The sequence below is a fragment of the Medicago truncatula genome, chromosome 5 (genome assembly GCF_003473485.1).
Source record: "Medicago truncatula cultivar Jemalong A17 chromosome 5, MtrunA17r5.0-ANR, whole genome shotgun sequence".
Lineage (NCBI taxonomy): Eukaryota > Viridiplantae > Streptophyta > Magnoliopsida > Fabales > Fabaceae > Medicago > Medicago truncatula.
The window spans coordinates 11,049,819-11,072,676 of NC_053046.1; the positions used below are offsets into that span (position 1 = coordinate 11,049,819).

Below are 22,858 nucleotides of genomic sequence, written 5' to 3' on the forward strand. Positions count from 1 at the left end.
AGAGAAAAAATTGGGACTTTGATGTTAGAACTTTGAACTTTGATTGTATATGTTGTTGTGATTGTGATTTTGTTGGTGGATTACATCATGGCTCATCAACAAATTCTTCATATAACTACCAACAAATATAACCACCAAGAACTTCTGGATTGTTTGATTATGTCTTTGGAAGAAGTGGAAATAACAATGATGAAGGTGATAGTGGAAGTTATGATCATACACATCGTTCTTCCTGAAGTGGAAGAAATAGTCACAAGAAAAGGGGTTTGAATTGTGACCCTTTTAAAAATTAGTCCTGAAACTTAAATAAGTTTATCTACTCAAGAAAGTTCTTAGTAAGAGTTAAACAAATAAAAATATTTGTTAATTAATAAATAGAAGGACCAGAGAACTCTGGATTGTATATTTAAAATTAAGTAAATAAAAGGACCAAAGAATTCTGGAATATATTACTGAAATAAATAAAGGGTGTGTTTGATTCAGCTTTAGATGGAATTGATTCTGACATAATTGATTTTGATAGAATTGATTTATGTTTGGATATAATAATGCAGAATTGATTAGACAAACTGAATGTTGTTTGGATAGTTTTCATCAAAATTGTTTTTGAATGTATGGTTACTAAAATGGACATAGTTAAATTCAAGTAAATGTGCATAATTGAATGTATATGTATATTAATACTAAATGTATATATATTATTTAATTTAAATAAATAAATTTTCTATATATTAATTTAAAACATAATAAATACGATCATCAACTAATTTTTTTTTACAAAGTATTTGTTGATATATTTTATATTTTTTGATAAATATATTTAAGTTAAATAATACTAGAGTTAGTTGCCAAAAATAATCAAATATAGTGTAAAAGAAAAAATGCAGTAAATTTGAATGGGGACACCGTAAAGGAAAATCCAAAACTTGGTAGCTCATGACCATAAATATTTTACAGGGGCTAATTTGGTTCGCTAAGTTTTTTGATTAAATTTGGTTCATCAAATTAATTAGAAAGCAAAAGGAAGGGGAATTGCTAAAGGACAATAAAGGAAAATAATAGGTTCTAATAATTAAAATATAAAATTTAATGTATAATTGATTCTATGAAAGCCATAAGCTATAAATTGTAGCTTTAAGGATAATTGTTTTTTGAGGATAGAAACAATTCTGAAAAACCAAACCAAACAACATTGAAAATTCAATTTCCACTTTTGAGGCTTGTAGAAGTGCTTCTTGTTGCTGAAAAACCAAAACAAACAGGCACAAAGTAATAAAGGAACGAGAAAAAATATTCATATTGAGTATGATATGTAAAAAAAAAATGAAGTACAGATGTGGGAAGAAACAACAAAAATATATTGCACATAAGAATCATGTTTTTTTGCGAAGTCATATTCTCTTATCAAACATAATCAAGCATGTATCATGATTAATATGCATTTCAGTTTATCATCTGAATAATGACAATTATGATCAATTGATCATTTTCAACAATTTTTTAAAACGAGAGAAAATAATTCATTAGTGGAAGCGATGAAATCAGAGTCATTTGACACAATGTCAAAAATATTTCTCTCTTCAAAGATTTTCATGTTGAATATTTTTCTAAATATTTTCAATGGGTAAACATCTTTAAATGAATATGCAATATGATTTTCTCATTATAATAGAAATCAACTACATGTATTTAGAATTTGGAAAACACACATGTTCATAATCAAGTATGTGTTTAAACTTATCTCTAAGTAAGTGTGCTTGTGTGAGTTATCTTAGGTACTTATCTTTCAAGTTTTCATGCTTAAAAGAGATTCTAAACACATAAGATGAGTTTGAAGAGAAGTATTTATGCAACATATTTATGCACAAACATATACTAGTATGCCATTGATGTTTATATCTATTTTTGTCTCCAAATTTTGCAAGTGCAACAAGGTAGACATTCAACAATGATTAAACAAAATATTCATGCCAAGAATATGTTCAATATTAGTTTAGGAACAAAATATGTAAATCCCTTTTTAGATCAATTTTGAATTTATTGTTAATATATTAACAATTCACACAATTATTCTCTTGTTAAATATGATTTTTATTTTGTTGAAATCCTATCAACGATAAAACTCAATTAAAATATTCATATTGAAAGACATTGAATATGATTTTTAGATAAGTCATCAAAAATCAATTCATGAAAATACATATGTAAGAATAACATATGACATATATTGTATCGAAATCATGATATTTTGATATTTTTCTTGTTCTAAATCTCATGTCTATCATCCATTATGATTAAGAGACTAACTCATGGAGTTTTAGCGTATTAATGATCAGGGATATGTTTTCTATAAAAGATATAGAAAGACGTTTACATAACAAGATATTGATTAATAATGCAATCAATATACATTTAAATTTTTGCCTAAGAAATATGAACTTACACAAGTGTTAATTCATTAGGCTTATACATGCAAATTTTAATTGATCTTTGTGATGAGAACATTCTCAGCATCATAAAAAGTTCAAGAACAAATGATGCGTTTCTTTTGAAAATCTTTCAAAGATAAATCCTAAATTATGATCCATTTAAAAACATGTTTGGAGAATGAAATTTTCATAATCCATGTTAACATATTTTCAAAAACCATTTTCAAAATATATCACTTAAGAATCAGGAAATGAATATGTCAATGAGTAAACTATAACAAATTTTATGAACATCTTCAAATTTCATACAGTTATGAAATTTTATAATTAAGGTATTTTTATGATCCAATTCTAAGGCATATCATGATATGTCATCTTAAGAACAAATTTTAGATGAACCATTAAAAGTAAGAATGATTCAAGGTGCATTGTATGCGAACGCTCACTAATCATAGGATTTACTCATACCCTGATATAAATCATCACTCACAAGTGTGCAAAAGTAAATGTGTGAAATGAATCAACAAGTTAAACTACTCAAGATGTAAAACAAATATAATAATAAATATATAATACATGCTCGATTGTTGGTAAAGACTAGAATAGATTTGATGGCAAAAGACTTGAGCAAAACCGCATTGGACATTGCAATGAAGAGAATATTATTATTAAGTGCTGGAGCGAAACTTGCCTCACGAGTCACTGATATTCCTCCCTCGGTTGCGCAAAGACTAAGATCATCAAATCCCGACAAGAATAAAAAAAGTGGTAATTTTTATGCGTCGTATTATAAGAGATATATTAGACGAACAACATATTAGTGTTTCATAATTAAAAAATATCATATTAAACATACTTTTCAATTACGAGGAATGAAACAAAATAGTAGTTTACGGTAATAAAATAAAATAATATTTTTTGAAGTCTTGCTAACGAATACAATGAACACTCTTTAAGGATTATAAAATAAGAAAGTATTCCATATAAAAGTCAAGTAATTCAATTTTCAATATCTAAACTTTCATAAAAAATTACTATTTAAAAGGTCTTAACAGAGCCTTGATTAAAGACATTGTAAGCATTTCCCTTTAAAAAAAAAAACAAAAAAATCAAAATTGAAATCAGCACAGCAATGTTCGATATATATAAAAAAAGGTAGCACGATATGCACTTGAGAGGTGTTCTTAGTATAATAGATAATTAAGTATTTTTCATTAACGACACACATTTTGTATTTTAATATTTATTATAAAAATTAACTATATCACATCAGTAATCATGTTCATCTTTATTTAGTATATTATTCATGAAGATAACAAAATAACTAGGTGAACATAAGTTGGACCGCTGACTAATCATAGGATTTACTCATATTCCTGTGTAAATTTTGGGTTGCGGTGTGTTTTTGCATTGTTTTTGCGGTGATTTGGTGTTATTTTGTGTTGCTGCCTTGTTGTGTTTAATGCGTTGTTATTGCTGCATCCATGTTGTTGTAGTCGCGCTATTGTTGATGTATTGTTGTTGCACTGTTGCCGTTATTGTCTTGTTGTTGATGTGTTTTCTACTCTTTGAGGCCTTGCACTCTTTGATGGAAGTTGTGTGAATCATTGTTGCTTCATTTTATTTATGTTAAAGAATTGTGTTGTTGTTGACACTTAGAAGATTATATGTTAAAGCAATATGCCATAAATGTTTAAATGATGAAGATTATTTGTTGATGATGTTTATTGAACGAATTTAGATGATGATTTAAGTTGATATGATGAAGATCTAGATAAACCTTGTTGAACGTTAATGACGAAGATATGATTTTTATTCTATTTAGGTGTTGTTTTTTTTTTGTAATTTGATTTTAAAATGTAATCATTTTCTTAAAATAATTGCTAATTAATTAAAACTAGCTGAAAAAATCAAATGAAAAATAATTATAAAAGCCAAACTAGCGTACCACGTTATCAAAATTACACCGTCAATATATTACATCTACGTTTTTGTACAGTCTTATCATGTTCCTCGAAACTCAATCAGAAATCGCTCACATTAAATAAAGATATATTTAACCCTTTTTCTTTAAAAAAATATATTTAACCCTTTTATTTTTACTTGTGATTGTGATAACACCAGGTGTCATAGTTTTTACGGCTGTAAACTTGTCATCTATCTAATCACATTTCGCTTTCTGCTTTTTGGTTATGTCTCTCGCTTTGCTTTTGCATTTGGTTTAGTCTGAAATAAAAAAGAAAAAGCTAAAATGTACAAAAACAAAGCAATAGTATTAGTAATGGGGTTTAACCAATCATTCCATCTCAAAGCCGGTCATTTTGGTGAACAACTACAAGCTTACTGTACATAAAATGAAACACATTAGCACATCTAATTTTTTACACGAATGACTAATTTCATTAATAGAACCACTTATTCAAACAAAATGAGCAGAACCTAACTATATGTTTAGTTGTGAGAGACAGAACAATCTTTTGTAATTATTAATCACCAAACAGCAAACCCATTAAAACGACGTAGCCAGCTACCCACTTCACAAAACCAGACAAACAGCCACTGTCCCCCCCTTTTCTGTTTCTCCCAACCAAAAAAGAAACACTCCTTTTCCCTTTCTTTCTTTCATTTCACTCTTTGCACCCCCACCACAAAAACCAAAACCCCCCTTTCACTCCTTTCTTTCTCATACACTCACCATCAATGGCAGAACAAGACGAACACGAAGAAATGAGGAAGCTATTTTCATCCTACATAGGTCTAAGCTTCTCTGTCTTCTTAGCGTTGCTTCCAACAAACCTTCGAGAACATTCTCAACGCACCATTCGTGCAGAAGAAGAGCTACGTCAGCTAAAATCACGCCGGCAAGAAGACTACAAAGCAAACGCAAGAGTCGCTGAGATCTTCGCTTCACACAGAAACTCATGGCGCGATGAGGAGAAGCGTCTCTTACGGCGAATCGACGCCGCGTCGGAGGAGATCGTGAGGTTGAGAGCGGTGGTGGAAGATTCTAAGGCGCGTGTGGAGGATCTTGAGCGTGAGGTTGTTGAGAGAGATGAGATGATTGGGTTTATTTCGAGAAGGTTTCAAGAGGAGGAGGGATTGGGTGGGTGCGGGAGTAGGGAAGATATGGTGGGGAACACTGCTGAGGAAGTTGATGTTATCTATCAACAACAACAACAACAGCAGCAGCATAATCAGCATCTTCCTAATGGGTTTGATTCTGAGTTTTCTGGTGGTTCTAAGTTCTGGGCTGAGAAAGCTTCATTATGGCAGGTTTGTTAAATCACTATCAACTTTTTAAATTACCATGTGTTACCCTTTTGGATTTGATTCTCTTTTTTGTTCAATCATTGAAACTCTATTGCAGTAGAAAGTGTTAGTTGAGGTTTTTTTTAATATTATTTTTAATCTAAAAGTACAGTTTATATATGACAATTTTATATGATAAAATAATCTAAAAGTAGTTGATAAATGACAATTTTACATGATTATAATATGATATAAAGATGATGGCAAACACATGCTATGAAGTCCGGTGAAAGACATGACACTGATAAGTAGACACGGTTTATAGTTTAAGAAAATGAAATTGATTGAATGTAATTGGTTGTGTTGTGTAATAACTGGCACATGTGAAACATGAGACACACCTTTGATTGAAGGTGTTGGTGTTACATACAAACATGATACTGATATGTAGACATCGATAACAATTTAAGAAAATTAAAATGATTGAATGTAATCGCATATATGTGTCAGACAGGTGACTAGACATTGTTGGGCAACATATGCTAGTACTTCTTTACTCTGTAGTGTATCTAGAAAGTAGTTCAGGGGTAAACTTTTTTGTATCCTGTTCTTTTACCACACAGCTTTTTACTCGATTTTCAAGGTAACTGACTTTAGGAGATTCATTTTCTTGGGTACGGTAGAATTGGACCCAACTTTTTTATGTATTTGTTGTGGCAACTGGGGTCCTTGGGAGGCCATGTTCAGTTCCTTTTACCATTCAAGTTCATAGTGGTGGAGCCATGTACATCCATTTGTTATTTGTCTGTTTTTGCACCATCTCTTGTAGCAATGTGTACCCTATTTTTTTTGGTTTTGTTGGTCCACTTTAATTTTTAGCAGGCATTAGTCACTGTTTATATCTAGTGCTGAAATCTAGGGTATGCTTCTCCGGGTTGTTTACTGTCTCTGCCGGTGACATGGTTGCAACTTGCTAATATTGTTTGGTTAGGGTAGGGTGTATTATTGAGATAGAGAATGTCTTTCCCTTTGCTTGCTATTTGCTAACACTGGTCTCTTGCATGGTTTTCCTGTTTGCTACTGCAAAGGACATGTGCTTGGAACTAGGAACATACATGTTTTTGCTTCAATAGTGGTTAAATAAACTAAAAGCACACAGTAAAGAATTAGACAATTCAAAAAGCACCCACCAGGGGGTAATTAGTTTTATCTACTTACAGCTCTTTTGTATAATTGGTGTTGTAGTCTTTTTCTTTGTTTAACTTTGATTTTTATCCTAAGGCTCCAGTCCAAAAAATGTGTAGTTAATACTTTATAATTATGTTTCTTTATTCCCTGTTCTCTCTGTTTGGATGTCCCTAGAAAGGTGGTTAAACTTGAAATTGTACGATCAGTCATAGGATTTTACGATCCGTGATACGTTCCCTACATCACTGTTTGTTTGTGAAAGATGGCTTTGATGAGAAGAACCTACCAAATATAAACAGCAACATACATTTACCAAACTCCATTTAACACCCTTCAACTATATGACATTGCACTTAATTTTGGAAGGCAGCTAAGAGCTCTTCTGCCTAAAATCTTAAATAGTATTACGAATGAGATCTGTTTCAACAATGTAACATTATGACCTAAGGTCATTTGACTCAACACAACAGTATTTATTCCATCTGAAATGCAAACTATAATGTTGTTAGGGTTTGTCTCTATAATTTAGTTGGCAAATCAAATGTGTTAGTAATTGTCAACTAAAAGTTGAAGTTGGTTTCTGATCTTAAATGTTTATACGCCTGCAGGATGTACAATATGAATCCCTTGAATCAATGTATAATACGAAACAGTTTGTAGCAAGGTAAATGTTTGATAGTCTAAATGCAGATAACTTTTGTAGCATTTGCCATTATTCTCCAACTAAATGAAGGGTAAATTGTTTTTCCCTCAGAAGGGAGTCCCCCTGGAAGGTAGATGGCGATTCAGCTGGAGTTTCCTCTAAACTTAAACTACTTGAACAGGAATTATTAAATCTGGATAAGATTGGTAAGGATGTTCCGTCCAAGGTATCATCCTCGATAAAGAAGCAGGCAAAGAGATATCAATCACTTTCAGAAAAAATTGACGAGTTATGCAGACGAATAGTAAGTAATCCGTGTTTGCTTGTTTTTGTTTATCAAGTTTGTTATCTTGCAAATACCCAAAACAATGGTCCTTGCTTATATTAACATTATCTTTTATTGTTTCACTTAAACCCGACACATGTCTTCCTGTCATGGGACACCATTTGCTGTTTTGGGCCTGATTTCTCTCTTTTTCAAACAGGCTAGTGATCCGTGCGAACCCTCCCTCAGTTCAGAATTTCGAACCCAAACTCAAACAGAGTTTTTACTGGAAGCATTCCGGCTTCAACAGGATGCATCTGAAACTGCACAGAAGCTAATGGCATTGCATACTGAAGTTGGGAAATCCCATTACAAGGATGAGTTGAGAGGGGAGATAACACTAACCACAAGACGGTCTATGGACTCGATTCGGAACAACTTCAGAGAACTCCAGCGAAATCTGGAGATATGGTTGGCCAGAATAATTGGCGATCTTGAGGGGATTCTGGCAAGGGACGGTGCATCTCGTGTAAGAGAATATTACATTTCTAGATATCCTTTTGTTCAATAGAATCGGAGACTGGTAGGAAACCTCACTTGCTCAACCTAACAAGTTAGCTCTTTTGATATGTAAATTGTTGAAGTACATAAAAGTGGTAGTTGGATATTCATGGGAAATGTAATCATACCACATTTGCTAATATTGCCATCTTGAATATATGCTCTTCTTCACACCCCACGAGCACATCCATCTTAAATGCATTTGTCCATTTGCGTATGAAACAGTAGAGAAATGTAACTGCAAAGATAACTTTTATATAGCAAATCACAAGAAAAAACTCAAACACACATATCCTCACATCCATTACTATTTTCCTTGTTTGTTCTCCTCTATCACGTCTCTGTATGTTTCTTCTTCCATTTTCACTTGTCTCCTTATAGTTGGTTGTCTTGTTACATTTAAACTTTATAATTCTTCATCAGGAAATCAATGATATACATACATATTCGATTAATTCCCTAAAAAAAATACATTTAACCTTTTTTTCCGCGCATATAAAATTTACAGAAAAGGATGATAATCAACGGATTTTACTTTTTGCCTTAACATAACAGTTAATTTTCTTCTTCAATTTCACTGTTGTCTAGTACATGGAATCGTCGGGTTTTATTTGCACCATGCAGATTGATTTATTTAAGGTTTAAGTAACACACATATGATTTTGTGCAACTACATCATAACGAGTTTCAATGACATTCACCTTCATTACTTGTGAAATTATTACCAGTACTATCTTTACGTCTTTCGTAATTATTCATTAAACTCGGCAACACTCACTATTTTAATAAGATTGCAACTTTTTTTGGTAGTTGCTTCAGAGCTTTATCTTCTGGATTAGGTCTGAGTAAACAAGAGTGAACGGGAAGGAAACTTAGCTTTGAGTGATACCTCAGCTCAAATAGAATCATATCATCAGAGTTACATTGATGTACTTGTATTCACTATTCATAGACACCCAACTCTAACCTACTCTTACAACTAGAACTAATTGAATCACAACAAATTTTACCAACAATTTATTCCTCTCCTATTAGGTTTCCATGGGGTTGCTTGAAATTGGAGTTGATTAAGTGTGTGTTTGGAGTGGCGTTTATTTTTCAAAACTGCGGCAAGAAATCACGTTGTCGTGAAAGCTAGGAAAGAAAGCTTCTCAATTTCCACGAAAGTCGCTCTTTGAAACGTGGGTTTGGCTTTCCCACTGCCAAACCAAACAGGCCATAAGCTAAATTCTACTATTAAAAAGTCCTTGTATTTACTATTAAAAAGTTCACAAGTAAAATTTTCACTCAGTTAATAAAATAAACAGAGAAACTTTTACTGCAAGTGGTTTAATTCTACAAGAGCTTAATTTATAGAGAATTGTTGTTCCCACATATAGTATGGCTGTGCCACACGAGTAAAATACCAAAATGCCCTTCGGCAGTTAACTGCCGAAGTTTTAAGTAAACCGGCGGCAGCAAACTACCAAGGATTTCCTCGGTAGTTAACTGCCGAGGAAATCCTGCCCTACAAAATCTGGCAGAATCTCCTCTCCTCTCATACATTATCTCAATAATTTCTTCAAATTTCTCTCAAACTCTCTCTAAAAAACACACCCAAATCCAACCAACTTTTTTCAACAAAATCACAAGTAAGTAATTATAATGCTATTAACTTACATTTTAGTTGTTATAAATGTTTTGGTTTTTTAGTTTTTGAGTACATTTATTATTTGTTAGTAGATTTACATGTTATAATTAATTTGTAGGCTATATGTTAGTTGATTAATGTTGTTAAAATATTTGCATGATGTTTATGTTATATGATTAATTTTTTTATTTTAGTAAGAGTATATGATTTATAATTTTAGGGTTATTTTTATGAATTTTAGGGTATAATGTGCACATCAAGTGTTCGATGAAATGTTTGAATGAGTTTTTGATTCATTGTTTTTAGTTTCTTATTGTGTAGATTAAAAACAATGGCCGGATGGATCGACGTTCATGCGCAATTCAACGGCGGAGAACCTCAGAGGTTGAAGGTTCGGTGCCTTGGTGTAACGTTAAGAGGTCTCAAGGATAAACTGACTGAATTCAACCAAGGAGTCAACCCCAAAGACACAAGGATGGTGGAACACGTTTGGTATAAACGTCCAACGCTCGACGAGGGGAGAGTATCATTCACTTGGGTGGAATTAACGAACGACGAAAACGTCACGACCATGTTTTGGGAGCACAGCATGTTCCAGTGGATCGATATGCGGGTGAAGTTGGTTAGATCAACTGAAGATATCATCGAAAGTTTGATTCCGCCAGAAGATCGTCATTAGTTAGGGTAAGGTGCATTCCAACCACAACAATTGTCTTCCTTTGAATGAGATAAATTCAAACCTGCCAAACAACAGGACTCGAGCATTTCGCTCGGCATTCATGTTTTTCCTTTGAAAAGATTAAATTCTTGTTAGGCTGGTTTAGATGTAGGTATTAAGTGTGAAGGAATGAACCTCATTTCGTTGGCACTTGAATACCAGCGTCTAAAGCACGCCTAACAAAAATTTATTCTTTTCAAAGGAAAACATGAATGCCGGGTGAAATGCTTGAGTCCTGTTGTTTTGCAGGTTTGAATTTATCCCATTCAAAGGTAACACAATTGTTGTGGTTGGAATGCACATTCCAACTGCAACAATTGTCTTACCCTGGATGGGGCAATTCAAACTTGTTAATTGGCAGGACTCCAGTATTCGATGAGCATCTTGGACAATGGTATTCAAGTGTCAAAGAATGCACCTCATTCTTTTGACACTTGAATACCATCGTTCAAGATGCTTATCGAATACTGGAGTCCTGCTGCTTAGCAAGTTTGAATTTGCCCCATTCAGTGGTAAGATGATTGTTGCAGCTGGAAGGAAAATTTCAGAATCTAATGTGTAATGCAATGTAATGTGATAACATATATTTTGTTTTGAATGGAACAATAATTATCTTATTTTGTTTTCAAATTTATTTATTCCAAATGCAATTTTATTTTAAATACCATAATGTCAAACAAAATGTGCGCGACAGAAAAATAAAACATAAAAAAATCCAAAACAATTAGGCATTAAAAGCCATTACATTCATTCTTCCTCGTCACACAAATCAATCGGCTTGTCCGCTACAGTCCCTGCGGTACCTTGTTTTGGTTGAGGACCGAAATAGCATGTCCTCCCGCTCCTCCTCAACCTCGAGTGATTGTACACTGGCACCTTCAAACCATTCTTTTTTTCGGAACCATCGCAAACAATTCCATGCCACGTCATAGGAGATTTTTCTTTTTTCTTCTCATCACCATGAACGTTACCCTGATTCTGATTCTGAGACATATCTACATTCAAAATAAAAAGGCGATCAATTCAACCTATACTAACCTAAACTATCCTAACAATTCTAACCTAAACTATCCTAAAATATCATAAAATCAACATAATCGAACCTATGTAATCGAAATTTAACAAAAAATAACATACAATTCGACCACAAAGCAACAATGCAATAGGATTCAAAAAACTTACTTGTTTTTGTGATTGAAATTGGCTTGTAATGACTTAAAATGATTCGAAATCGCAACTTTGATACTCAAAAACGCAACAATGGAGTTTTGGAAACTCCTATGTTGTGTTGTTCTTATAACAATTTCCTCGGCAGTTAACTCCCGAGGATTTCCTCGGCAGTTAACTGCCGCCGGTTGCCTTCAAACTTCGGCAGTTAACTGCCGAGGAAAACTGATTATGCAGACAGTGGGTTCTGCATAATTCTAGACATTTCCAAGCCATTTTTTCGACCAGTTTTTACCTGTAATTAAACCAGACAATTTCCAAAGGCTAAATAATTCATACAATATTGAAACTCGGTCATAATCAAGATAAATGCAATATCTTTTACAATTGTTCATAATTAAATTAAACCGACATTTTGGTTAACATTAAACAAACGTTTGAAATTCATCAAAACATTACAAAGTCCATAATTAAACTACTCATCACACATCATTAAATTAAATCCCTACTTACATTCAACGCAATTACATATGAAACGAACATACATATATAATATATTATCTTCCACCATATTCCGAAACATAAATCCGACGTCGCCGTCGTCGCGAATAAGCAAAGGCATATAGCTTGCCGTTTTCCATGCGTATTCATCTCTATCTTCTCCTAGGTTTATGCAAGGCATTTGACCAAACAAGTGACGTGTATATTGATTTTCACCAAGATGCTCAAAATAAGTGTTAAGTTGTGCCTTCAAATTGTCAAGAGAGTCCGTCGACGTTATCATAACCTTAACCGTCTTTTTAAACGCGGAGTACCTAACCCGACCTTCAATTTGTGCAACCTCAGACATGTCTCACTTGAAATTTTTTGTAACAAAAGAATCATATATTAGAACAAAATTAAATGGAATGTAATAACGAATAAATGAAATGCGTAAACATTAAAAAGCTATAAATAAGTATTGCATTATTTTCACCACATAAAAGTCATATTATCATATATATATATCAATATAAATTACATAATGTTAGTTATATATTGGCCACCAAAAAATTGGCGTTACAATTTCGACCCCAAAAAATACATCGGTGTAATTTCTACCAAAAAAAAGAACTAACACCGACAAAAAAATCACTCATTAAAGGCCAAGTGATTGGAGAAGATCAAGTGACATAGAATCTTCCTCATCTTCCACAATAACTTCAAATTGTTGCTTTGGTTTTTCGGGAGTGTCCAACAAAATAGGCGCCGCGTTGTTTGACTCCTTTTGTGGTTTGGACGGTTTGTTTCCACTTTCAATAGCCATGAGCTTTCAGAACAACTCATGTTGATCCAAATACTCATCTTCCCAAGTCACCGCATCTTCTTTCTTGTGATTGTGCCACTCCGTAGATGATGGAGGTAGTGGACAACCATTCTTCAAGGAAATAAGCACAAAATGATTTGGAATTGCCCCAAGGCACAAGATGGGAGTTTTTTGATTACCCGGCGGTGGTGGCCCTCTTAGTGGGAAAAACGATTCCGACTTTCCAACTTCAAGATTTGTCAACACTACCACACACATTTTGTAATAGTTAGCAACAAGGTGTCCCATGTCCGGAAAAGTCAACCACTTATCAACAAGATGTGCACAAGTTTTTGTATTTGCGGGAGGATGTAATCCGTTTAAAATGTAGTTATAACGATCCTCACCCGCAAATACTTCAACATAATCATCTCTATGATCCATCAACTCTTGAATAAGATGTGTACGGATCATGAGATGATTTTTTTCGGTCAAGCCCATGAACTCGGCTATAGCCCGAAATCCGCAATGTCCGTCGCCGATAACATCCACCACTTTTTCAATAAATGGAAGCATGAAGCGTGGCATATAATCAATAGGACGCATAACCGGGATAGCCTTAGGCTTTGGATACCGAGTAGGTGGTGAAAGTGGGGAAAATGATGTTTTACCAAGACGAGCACCTTTTTTCCTTTTATACGATGATGTTGTTGGTGATGGTGACGGTTGGCTATCCGGATTTTGGGAATCAACAACCTCCCAAGAAGAAGGGATCCGACTAGTCGATGTAATTTTTCCTTTAGACCTCGCAATGTCGACTTTTTTCTTTGCTCCCTTGGTTGGTACTTTTTGTGGTGGTGGAGACATCAAGGTGGTTTCAGGAAATGCCAACTGCCGCAAACCCTCTTTGACCTCAAGCTTCATTTGGAAAGGGAGTTTCTTTAGACGTTCAACAATAGCCTTCAACTCAACCTCGACACAAAAAGCTACTTCATTACTTTCTTCACCCATAGATAACCTAAGCCAATGGTGGTATATCTCATCCAATAAAATTGGCTTCTCTTGAAGGAGTTTAGTAGCAATTTCGCATGCACATGGTAGCCCGTAAGATGTCCTTTGCACACAACCACAAATGTCATTGTCCATGCACAATGTTTCCCTACAACGTGTCTCTTCCAAAGCAATGTTGTCCAAGGCATATCTAGACACATGACCACCTAACCCCGAGTACAAGCTGACATCTTTGAATCTATGTTCCAACACGCAAACACTGTGACCAAAGGATGTTTGTATAGCGGTGAATTGAAGCAACAACATGTCATGTATTTTCTCCCAACAAGTACCCAAATCACCCACACTATTGTCCAAGTATTTCTTCAACAAAGCATGGGCCGATTTGACTCTGTTTGTGGTCCTACAACCAAGATGCAACACATGGTCTGTCCATGCCCTCACAATTTTTTCCTTCACTTCATTCAAGGTGGTCATGGCATAATCTACAAAAATTGGGAAATCACTACATGAATCTTTGAACTCCACTAATGCATTTGCATATAACTGTTGAGTGGGCGATTCAACCATAGCTTTCCATGTCTTCATTATCTTCTTCACCACATCGCGATTGCTCACCTCTTTCCCATCCTTTTTAAAGCCCAAAGGATATTTACAATCCAAGACACACCTTTGTTTAACATTAGCTTGCACATGAAAATAACAATTCATTGCATAACTTTCCGGAAAAACATGTGCAACCGCTTTCATCAAAGACATATCCCTATCGGTAACAATCACCTTAGGCATATTCATCTTTGACGAAAGAAGTTTACGCAACATCTTTAAAACCCAAACAAAGTTTTCTTCTTTCTCATGTGTCATAAATCCAAACCCAACCGAATATGTCAAATCGGTTGAAGTCACCCCAACTACCTCAAACATTGGCATCCTATACATGTTGGTTTTGTACGTCGAGTCCATAACCAAAACCGTTGGAAAATTGTTAAACAACTTAATGGATGTTGGATGAGCCCAAAAAATATCTTCAATAGTATTACTTTCAAGTTGTGTTCTTGAGTAATAAGTATACTTGTGCTCCTCCAACTTCGAGATTAGATATTGCAACGGTTTCTTGTCACCCCTATTTGCCTTCCATATTTGTTGACGTTCATTGTACACTTGCTTCACATTTGTCATGCAATGTGGTCTTTGGTTCTTCAAATGTATCAAAATATTTCTTGGAAGCATCTTGCTTTTTGTCAAGTCACGTACAATCTTCTTGTCGTCCTCCTTTAATCTACCGGCAAGAATGTGTCATTCTAAAGCCGGCTCCATGGGATGGTTGTGAACTCCATTAAGAATGTTCAATCCCCATTCTTTTGTTTGCTTACTTTGATATCCACTAATCATGAATAAGCAACCGCATTTTCTTGACCCCGTTCCCGCATGCTTCGGTTTTTTTTCCAGAACTATGTGACTTCCACTCCTTTCACACACTAGTCGGAACATTGGATTGATCAAGCTTGATCTTTGTGTGACAATTGTAAATCCCGCCTTATTTGCTTGTCGACGCACCCACTCAAGCAATTCATCTCTATTTTTCGACTTAACGTCGTCTGAAAAAAACCTAGCCGTGTCGACCTCGTGGGGTTGAAGTGGGAGTACACCGGAGCCGCCAACATACTTTGAAGCTTCAACATGGACGGAAGCTCCATCTATGTTTGTTTTCGCTTCAACATTAGGCGGTTTGACATCTCCGGAATTTTCGACAAAATTTTGTTTTGTCTCTCCCGGAACATCTTTCGCATTCTCTACCATTACTATAATTATACAACATATAAATATGAATTAACAACTACATAATGTATAAACATCAATGCCATGATGAATTAAAAGAAAAAAAAAGAAAAAAAAACAAAAGAAAAAAAATTTGAAAATTTGGCAGTAGCTGCCATTTTTTCGTTGTGAAAATTTTTCACAAGAGTTTCTCGGCACCTTGCTACCGAGGTTTTCCTCGGCACTATACTACCGAAGTTTCCCTCGGCAGTTAACTGCCGAGGATTCCCATGACAGGGTTCTACGTAACTCACGTAGATACCCATAAAATAATACAAAAATCAATCAACTAAAATGCACAATACCTGTTTTTTTACGTCAAATGTGTGTTGATACCTCCTATGTTTGATGCTTGAATGATTTTGGATCAAGGATTGATGAAAAAAAATGGATTTTTGGATTGGAATGGAGATGAAAAATGAAGTTGATGAAGAAAATAGAGTGTAGGGGGAGCAGGTGGCTATTTCATCTGATGAAACATATCCTCGGCAATTAACTACCGAGGAAATCCTCGGTAGTTTGCTGCCGCCGGTTTACTCAAAACTTCGGCAGTTAACTGCCGAAGGACATTTTGGTATTTTACTCATGTGGCACAGCCATACTATATGTGGGAACAGCAATTCTCTAATTTATACTCTTCATTGCCACTTTTATTGAAGTAAAACACACGGAAGGTGGTGATGTTACTTTCAAGTAGAGAAAAGAATATTATCCTTATTGCACATCTGCTTTTGTTTGTGTGTTTGTTTTTTTTGGTATGTTTATCAATTGTAATTAATTAATGAACCAGTAACCACATTTTTGTTTCCATTGTGATCAAACCAAGAAAACGGGTCATAAACTTTGATAATGAAAGCTTCATTCGTCATTAGCCGGCTTGTCACTTATAAGGTTCAATTATATCACTGTTACCATTTATTTCTTTCTCTCTAGCTTCACATGATCATTGATCATGGCAGATGATGATGGTGACCATCCTTTTTATAAGAACTCTATTGTACTACTTATTGTCGTGGGTTCAGCTGCATTTGTGGTTGCTTCAATGTACCGTGTCTTAGTCATTTGGTTTTGTCACCCTCAAAGTACCACCACAGATCAAAACCTTCCACAACCACCGCGGTTTGCCACGACACCAAGCACATCCTCATCAATAGTAAACCTAATTCCAACACACAAGTACCACAAGAGAAACAAAGGTGACGTTGTTACAGATGACGAAGGCGGCACATGTGCGGTGTGTTTGGGAGATTTTGAGGAAGGTGAGGAATTGAGGACTATGCCTGAGTGCTTGCATTCTTTTCATGTAAAGTGTATTGACATGTGGCTCCATTCGCATTTGAATTGCCCCGTTTGTCGTTCCAGTGCCGCCCCTTCGCCGGCAGTAAATGCACATCATCACAGTATAGATATGAGTCGATTGGTGCGATGGTGAAATTGACAAATTGTTAGCCTTGTTTTTATTGTAGAAGATTTTGGAGGAGTCACACTTGCAAAGTATAGACTACACTTTTAGTTTTAGATATACCAAAACATGCTATTCTGAATATATTATCACAATTCAGTTTTTTTAATAAAATTTGGTTGCTCCTTTAGTGCTGTTTTTGTGTACATACTTTTCAGCAATCATAATATCTGTTGGTTTTGAGCAATGTATGTCCTTAGTCAACTTGAAATATTGAGATAAAGATAAACTTAAGAATGACAAATAAAGAACTTCTTTCAACACAATTGAACCAGTGGCACTAGTTTCATTAGGCAAGTTAACTGGAACATAATTGATTCTCTTATAAGAGCTAAATAGGTCTAAAGAGGAACAAATGTGATTCTTTACCCCAATGACGCCATATATTCAAATTATTTATCACTCTTAATTTTATAAAAAAATCTTATAATAAGAAAATAAAAAGGTAGGAATTACCCTCAATGATAAAAAATAGATTATAGATTGCGAAAAACAATGGCAGTCAAATTTCAGATTTCGGTTCCTTTATTGAGCACGGCAAAAAGAGTTTTAGTATGTCGAATGAAAGGGATTTTACTCAAGCACACACTTTTGTTACAACCTGGGATGGTATTAGTAGAACCAATTAGAAGAAGACATGCAAGTCGCGTGGGTCTTAACGCGTTGTTCTCGTTTTTCAAAAGTTCCCAAGTAAAATTTTTATTCAGGAAAGTCAACAAATAGAAACTTGTACTGCAAGTAATTAATTAACTTAATTTGTATACCTCATTGGCACGGAATCTGCAAGCATTATTTTAAAGTAGTACTATATCAGGTAAAAGAACATTTATGAATTATCCTTCTTGCTTATCTGCTTGTTTGTTTGTTTGTTTGTTTGTTTGTATGTTTGTTTGTTTTATTATTCAAATGTCATGAATTTCTTACCAATTGTAATTAATTAATCAATCATTACAGTAATCTCATTTTAATTTGTATTATGACCAAATCAAGAAAACGGTGCAAAAACATAAATAATGAATACTCTTGCATTCACCGTCATAGGCCGGCTTTTGTCACTTCTTACAGTCTTACAAGGCTTAATTTAATAAAAAAAATTAGACTAATCTTATAAAGCTTAATTAAGATCACTGCAACCATTTCTTTCTAGCATCACATACATGATCATTGATTTATGGACGGTGATCATGGTGATAATCCTTTATCTGACAACGTTATTGTTCTACTTATTGCCATGGGTTCAGCATTATTTGTTGTTTCAATGTATCATGTCGTAGCCATCTGTTTTTGTAACCATCAACGTACCACCACCAACCCAACACAACCACCGCGGCAACCCGCGACACCGAGCCTCGAAGAAAACACATCCACATCAGTAGCAAACCTATTTCCAACACACAAGTACCATAAGAGAAATAAAGATGATGCTGTTCCAGATGGCGAAGGCGACACGTGTGCCGTGTGTTTGGGAGATTTTGAGGAGGGTGAAGAGTTGAGGACTATGCCTGAGTGCTTACACTCTTTTCATGTTTCATGTATTGACATGTGGCTTCATTCACATTCGAATTGCCCCGTTTGTCGTTCCAGTACCGCCCCTTCACCGGTGGTGAATGGGCAGCAGCAGCAGCAGCACAACATAGATATGCCTCATACTAATATGGTTCCACTTGCTATCATGCAAAGTGGACTTGTGAGATGGTGAGAACCTTTTTCTCTTATCTTGCCGAGAGGTAAATACCACATGAAATTCGCTCACATAAATGGGGAGATTTTGATTATGAGGATTTTGAGGAGTCACACCAGCAAAGTGCACACAACTAACTTAGGAATATCAAAACATGTTCATTGCAATTCGATTTTTTATTTTATTTTGTATATACTATTTTCAGCAATCATAATATCCTTTGTAAGTTACCAGTTTACTTACTTTTAAAATTATTAAGTTTGCTCAATCTTTTAAATTGTAACTACATCTCATCCATTTAGTTTCATACATATTTTATCAACCAAATAAAGAAAGAAAAAAAACATTGGTAAAAAACTATTTTTCGTCGCAAAACAGATGAAAAAAAAATCCAATTTGGATTTGTAAAAGACACAAAATGTTCATGAGGCAACTAATTAACTGGAACATAATTGATTCTTTTATAAGAGCTAAATAGCTCCAAAAAGGAACAAATGTGATTCACTACTATATCGACACCATATCACTACGAAAGATAATTATTTCTCTCAATCTTGTAAAAATGTATTATAGTTAGAAAAACCAAAAACATATTATACTTAACATTGAATAATTAAATGATTGATACATATCAAATCAAACTTGAGAGTTATCATTGGTTAGCTTTGTGTGTTTTATTTTTATTTTTACTTAATTACATTTTTCATCTTTTAACTTCCAACATAGATGAAGAATTGTTGCTTCATTTGTCTGGTAGACTTGAGAGACAAGCCACCCTCATAGAAAGGTAAACAAGACTTTGCACAAGAAACTGTGCAAACTTTCCTAATAGTGATATCACCACTCAAAATAAATTCTTAAACCATTGATCCAAAGATAAATGATGAAAGAATATGTTAACATAGTTTGAATAACATATTTGTTAAGATGTACTCTTCCCATGGTAGAGGAAAGAGTTTCTCTCCAAATAACAAGTTTGACTTTAATTATGTCACACCGTCTTTCAAATGTATGATTTTAGATCTTCCCTTAAAAATTTGTACTCTTAAATATTTGAAAGGTGCATAAGCTAAACTGTAGCTAATTTCACGTGCTACTATTGTACTTCTAGCAAGAATAACAGAAACAACATGGACATGACCCTTTCTTAGATTAATAATTTGTTTAGAGTATTAACCATATATCTTAATTTTTTAATGTTTCTTTTAGAGCCTTCACAAAAGATTATAATATCATCAACATATAAGATACGACGGATGATAATAATGCATTGAGATCTAAACATAAATTTAAAATGACATGATAACACTTTGTCAGAGATAACCCTAATAACAACCTCTTCTGCAATGTACTAGAGCAAAGGTGAGAGATTATCTCCCCGCCTAACTCCCCTAATGCAAGGGAAGTATCCCACAAAATTTACCAAAATAAAGAGCTTGACAAAGTTTAAGATAGTATTCTTAAAAAAAAAAAAGAATTTGAGACAGTAAGTATCCATAGACAAAAAATCTCATCGAAACCAAAGGCTTAAAGAACATGAATGGGAAAATGCCAATCTAGAGTATCAAAAACCTTTCCAACATATTTAATTATTTCAAATATATGTAATTTAAACATTTTCATTCATACCATTTAATTATACAATTCTTTTTGCAATTTTTTTTATACAACGCCTAAAATGTTTTTCAATTAATATAACCTTTACTTTTTAACTACTATTTCACTTTCATGAAATAAGTCTTTTTATAAAAATATATATATATTTTTTTAAAAATGCACATATTTCTTATGAGTAAAGAAAATCAATGATATGTTCCTTTGAACTTAACTCAATAAGTAAAGTATAATGCATAATATATACAGATTTTGGAGTTTAAACCCCTTACATGCTTACTAATTCTTTAAGTTGAATTTCTCCGACTGCTATGCTAATCGACAAAAACAATAAAAATAAAAAATCAATGATATTGAACTAAATTTTATAATAAAAATGATTGCATGTGACAAGACGGAGCATATAGTTGCATGTGACAATTGAGGGAAGTTATTATTGTTATCATGTAAAGCCATGTGATGCAGTCATGTGATGCTGGATCTTTCTATGTCAATGTCAGATCTTCTTGTATCAGTAGGATCCTGACTTTGCCAACTACTCTTTGTCCTTTCATTTAAAACAACAATAACTAACCACGCATCCAATCTAGCAAAGTACAGGTACCTGTCCACCAATGGTCAACATGAATCACAAAACATGTCAATACAATTGTAGAAAAAGAGTGATTGCATTTTCATTTCGAGGGTTCCACAAAACAAATGAATAAATGGTTTACACAAGCACATTTGTAGAGCATTTTCTACAATTATAAATTAAGCACATTTGTTTAAATGCTAATTAATCCTTTGTTTAAATGCTAATTAGTCCTTTCTTGTCATTGGCTAATTTTTCTTTCGGGACAATTTTGAGACAATTCTATTCGCTGGATATAGCAATGTTGTAGAAAAAATATAGTTGGAAGAGAAGATATTACCAAAAGTGGTCAACCAGATTTATTGGTGAAAATTAATCATCGGTAAGTTCAATAAATATCTTACATTAGATGTTAAATTTGTCGGACTAACCAACTAATGTCTATGACAAAGCATACATTAGATGTATTCTTGATTAGTAGTAAATAGTTTGTTCTTCAATTACATGAGGGAACACTAACTCGAATGTGCTTAACTTTAAAGGATTTAGAGCATGATAGGTACTGCTTCCACTATCTCCAGTTCTTCACTAAACAAATGAATAAATGGTTATACAAGCACTCCTAATTGAGAATTAGTGAAAAGACGCTCATGAAGCATGGGCCCTAGAACATGAAAAGTGAACGATTCCATAACGCAACGTATCATATAAGACTCAAATTTGTAACACTTTATTGAGGGTGCTAATTTAGCTGGTGCTACATAGAAGACTGACCACATTGAAAATGTTCTTTTATATCCTTGGGATGCAATTCTAACTTCATTAGACAGCTTTTGAAATTGAATTAAACACAAACCTAAATTTTAAGGTGGTATCAAAATTTTATGACAATAACCAAGGCCGCCAGCATATGACTAGTCGTGCAATCTGGCCATTTAGATGCTAAATCTTTTTTTTTTTTTTTTTTTTAAGGATAGATGCTAAATCTTTGAAAACGTGAGAATTGAAAAAAATATCCTAAGTACAACCAAAGATAATCTAAATACTTATAAGTTGCCTTACAAAGCAAGGTTTCGTTTACAAATAACTAGTATATATTTTTCTTTCTTTTTTGATTTATAATTGTTTTCTTATCTCAACAATTGCAGTATGAAATTATAAACAAAAAGGTAAAAATGATGGAATCAAAGTTGTTTTAGCCACGCCATACTGAATATGCCCGAGATAAGAGCATTATTTGGTATGGTATGTATTAGATTTGAATCCTCTCCAATTGGAATTTAACATGAATGATTATGTTAGTGATCTCACCATTAAAACGCATTTATACATTTTTTAAGTTGTGTAATCCTATAAATTTTAAGGGTAAAGATCATATATCACATATTCAAGTTCTTCTGCTATATTCAACAACATAGGTTCAAACATTTTAAACAATCCTCTCTTATTGAATCCCAATATATCGCAGATTAAAATCGGTATGAAATCTATTGTTTCTCTTGCCATATTCTACATAGGTTCTGGAGTGCTTGGTTTCCTTCTATTTGAACATTACTTGTTGTG

At 33.8% G+C, this 22,858-nt stretch overlaps 3 protein-coding genes across 4 annotated transcripts; all 3 read left to right on the forward strand.

The window, feature by feature from the left end:
• Nucleotides 1-4,782: 4,782 nt before the first annotated feature.
• Nucleotides 4,783-8,513, forward strand: LOC11406342 (uncharacterized). Of its 2 annotated transcripts, none has more exons than XM_024785292.2 (4): nt 4,783-5,702; nt 7,475-7,530; nt 7,624-7,813; nt 7,995-8,513. In XM_024785292.2, exons 1-4 carry the CDS (start codon nt 5,130-5,132, stop codon nt 8,343-8,345), a joined length of 1,170 nt encoding a protein of 389 aa, XP_024641060.1. In that variant the 5' UTR covers nt 4,783-5,129; the 3' UTR covers nt 8,346-8,513. The 2 variants fall into 2 exon arrangements, with proteins under 2 accessions (XP_024641060.1, XP_003612588.1); XM_003612540.4 differs by having other exon boundaries at nt 4,792-5,702; nt 7,621-7,813.
• An 8,403-nt stretch (nt 8,514-16,916) lies between these two features.
• On the forward strand, nt 16,917-17,396 carry LOC11405522 (RING-H2 finger protein ATL79). The gene has a single exon (XM_003612543.3). It carries the CDS (start codon nt 16,917-16,919, stop codon nt 17,394-17,396), a length of 480 nt encoding a protein of 159 aa, XP_003612591.1.
• A 1,201-nt stretch (nt 17,397-18,597) lies between these two features.
• On the forward strand, nt 18,598-19,125 carry LOC11407413 (RING-H2 finger protein ATL34). Its single transcript, XM_003612544.3, has one exon. It carries the CDS (start codon nt 18,598-18,600, stop codon nt 19,123-19,125), a length of 528 nt encoding a protein of 175 aa, XP_003612592.1.
• Nucleotides 19,126-22,858: the final 3,733 nt, after the last annotated feature.

Excerpts from the sequence above, each read along its gene's own strand:
- LOC11405522 (XM_003612543.3), top strand. The coding sequence starts at position 16,917 with ATGGCAGATGATGATGGTGACCATCCTTTTTATAAGAACTCTATTGTA.
- LOC11406342 (XM_003612540.4), top strand. The coding sequence starts at position 5,130 with ATGGCAGAACAAGACGAACACGAAGAAATGAGGAAGCTATTTTCATCC. Across the intron at positions 5,703-7,474 it reads AGAAAGCTTCATTATGGCAG|GATGTACAATATGAATCCCT; the intron begins GTTTGTTAAATC and ends ATACGCCTGCAG. Across the intron at positions 7,531-7,620 it reads ACGAAACAGTTTGTAGCAAG|AAGGGAGTCCCCCTGGAAGG; the intron begins GTAAATGTTTGA and ends TTTTTCCCTCAG.
- LOC11407413 (XM_003612544.3), top strand. The coding sequence starts at position 18,598 with ATGGACGGTGATCATGGTGATAATCCTTTATCTGACAACGTTATTGTT.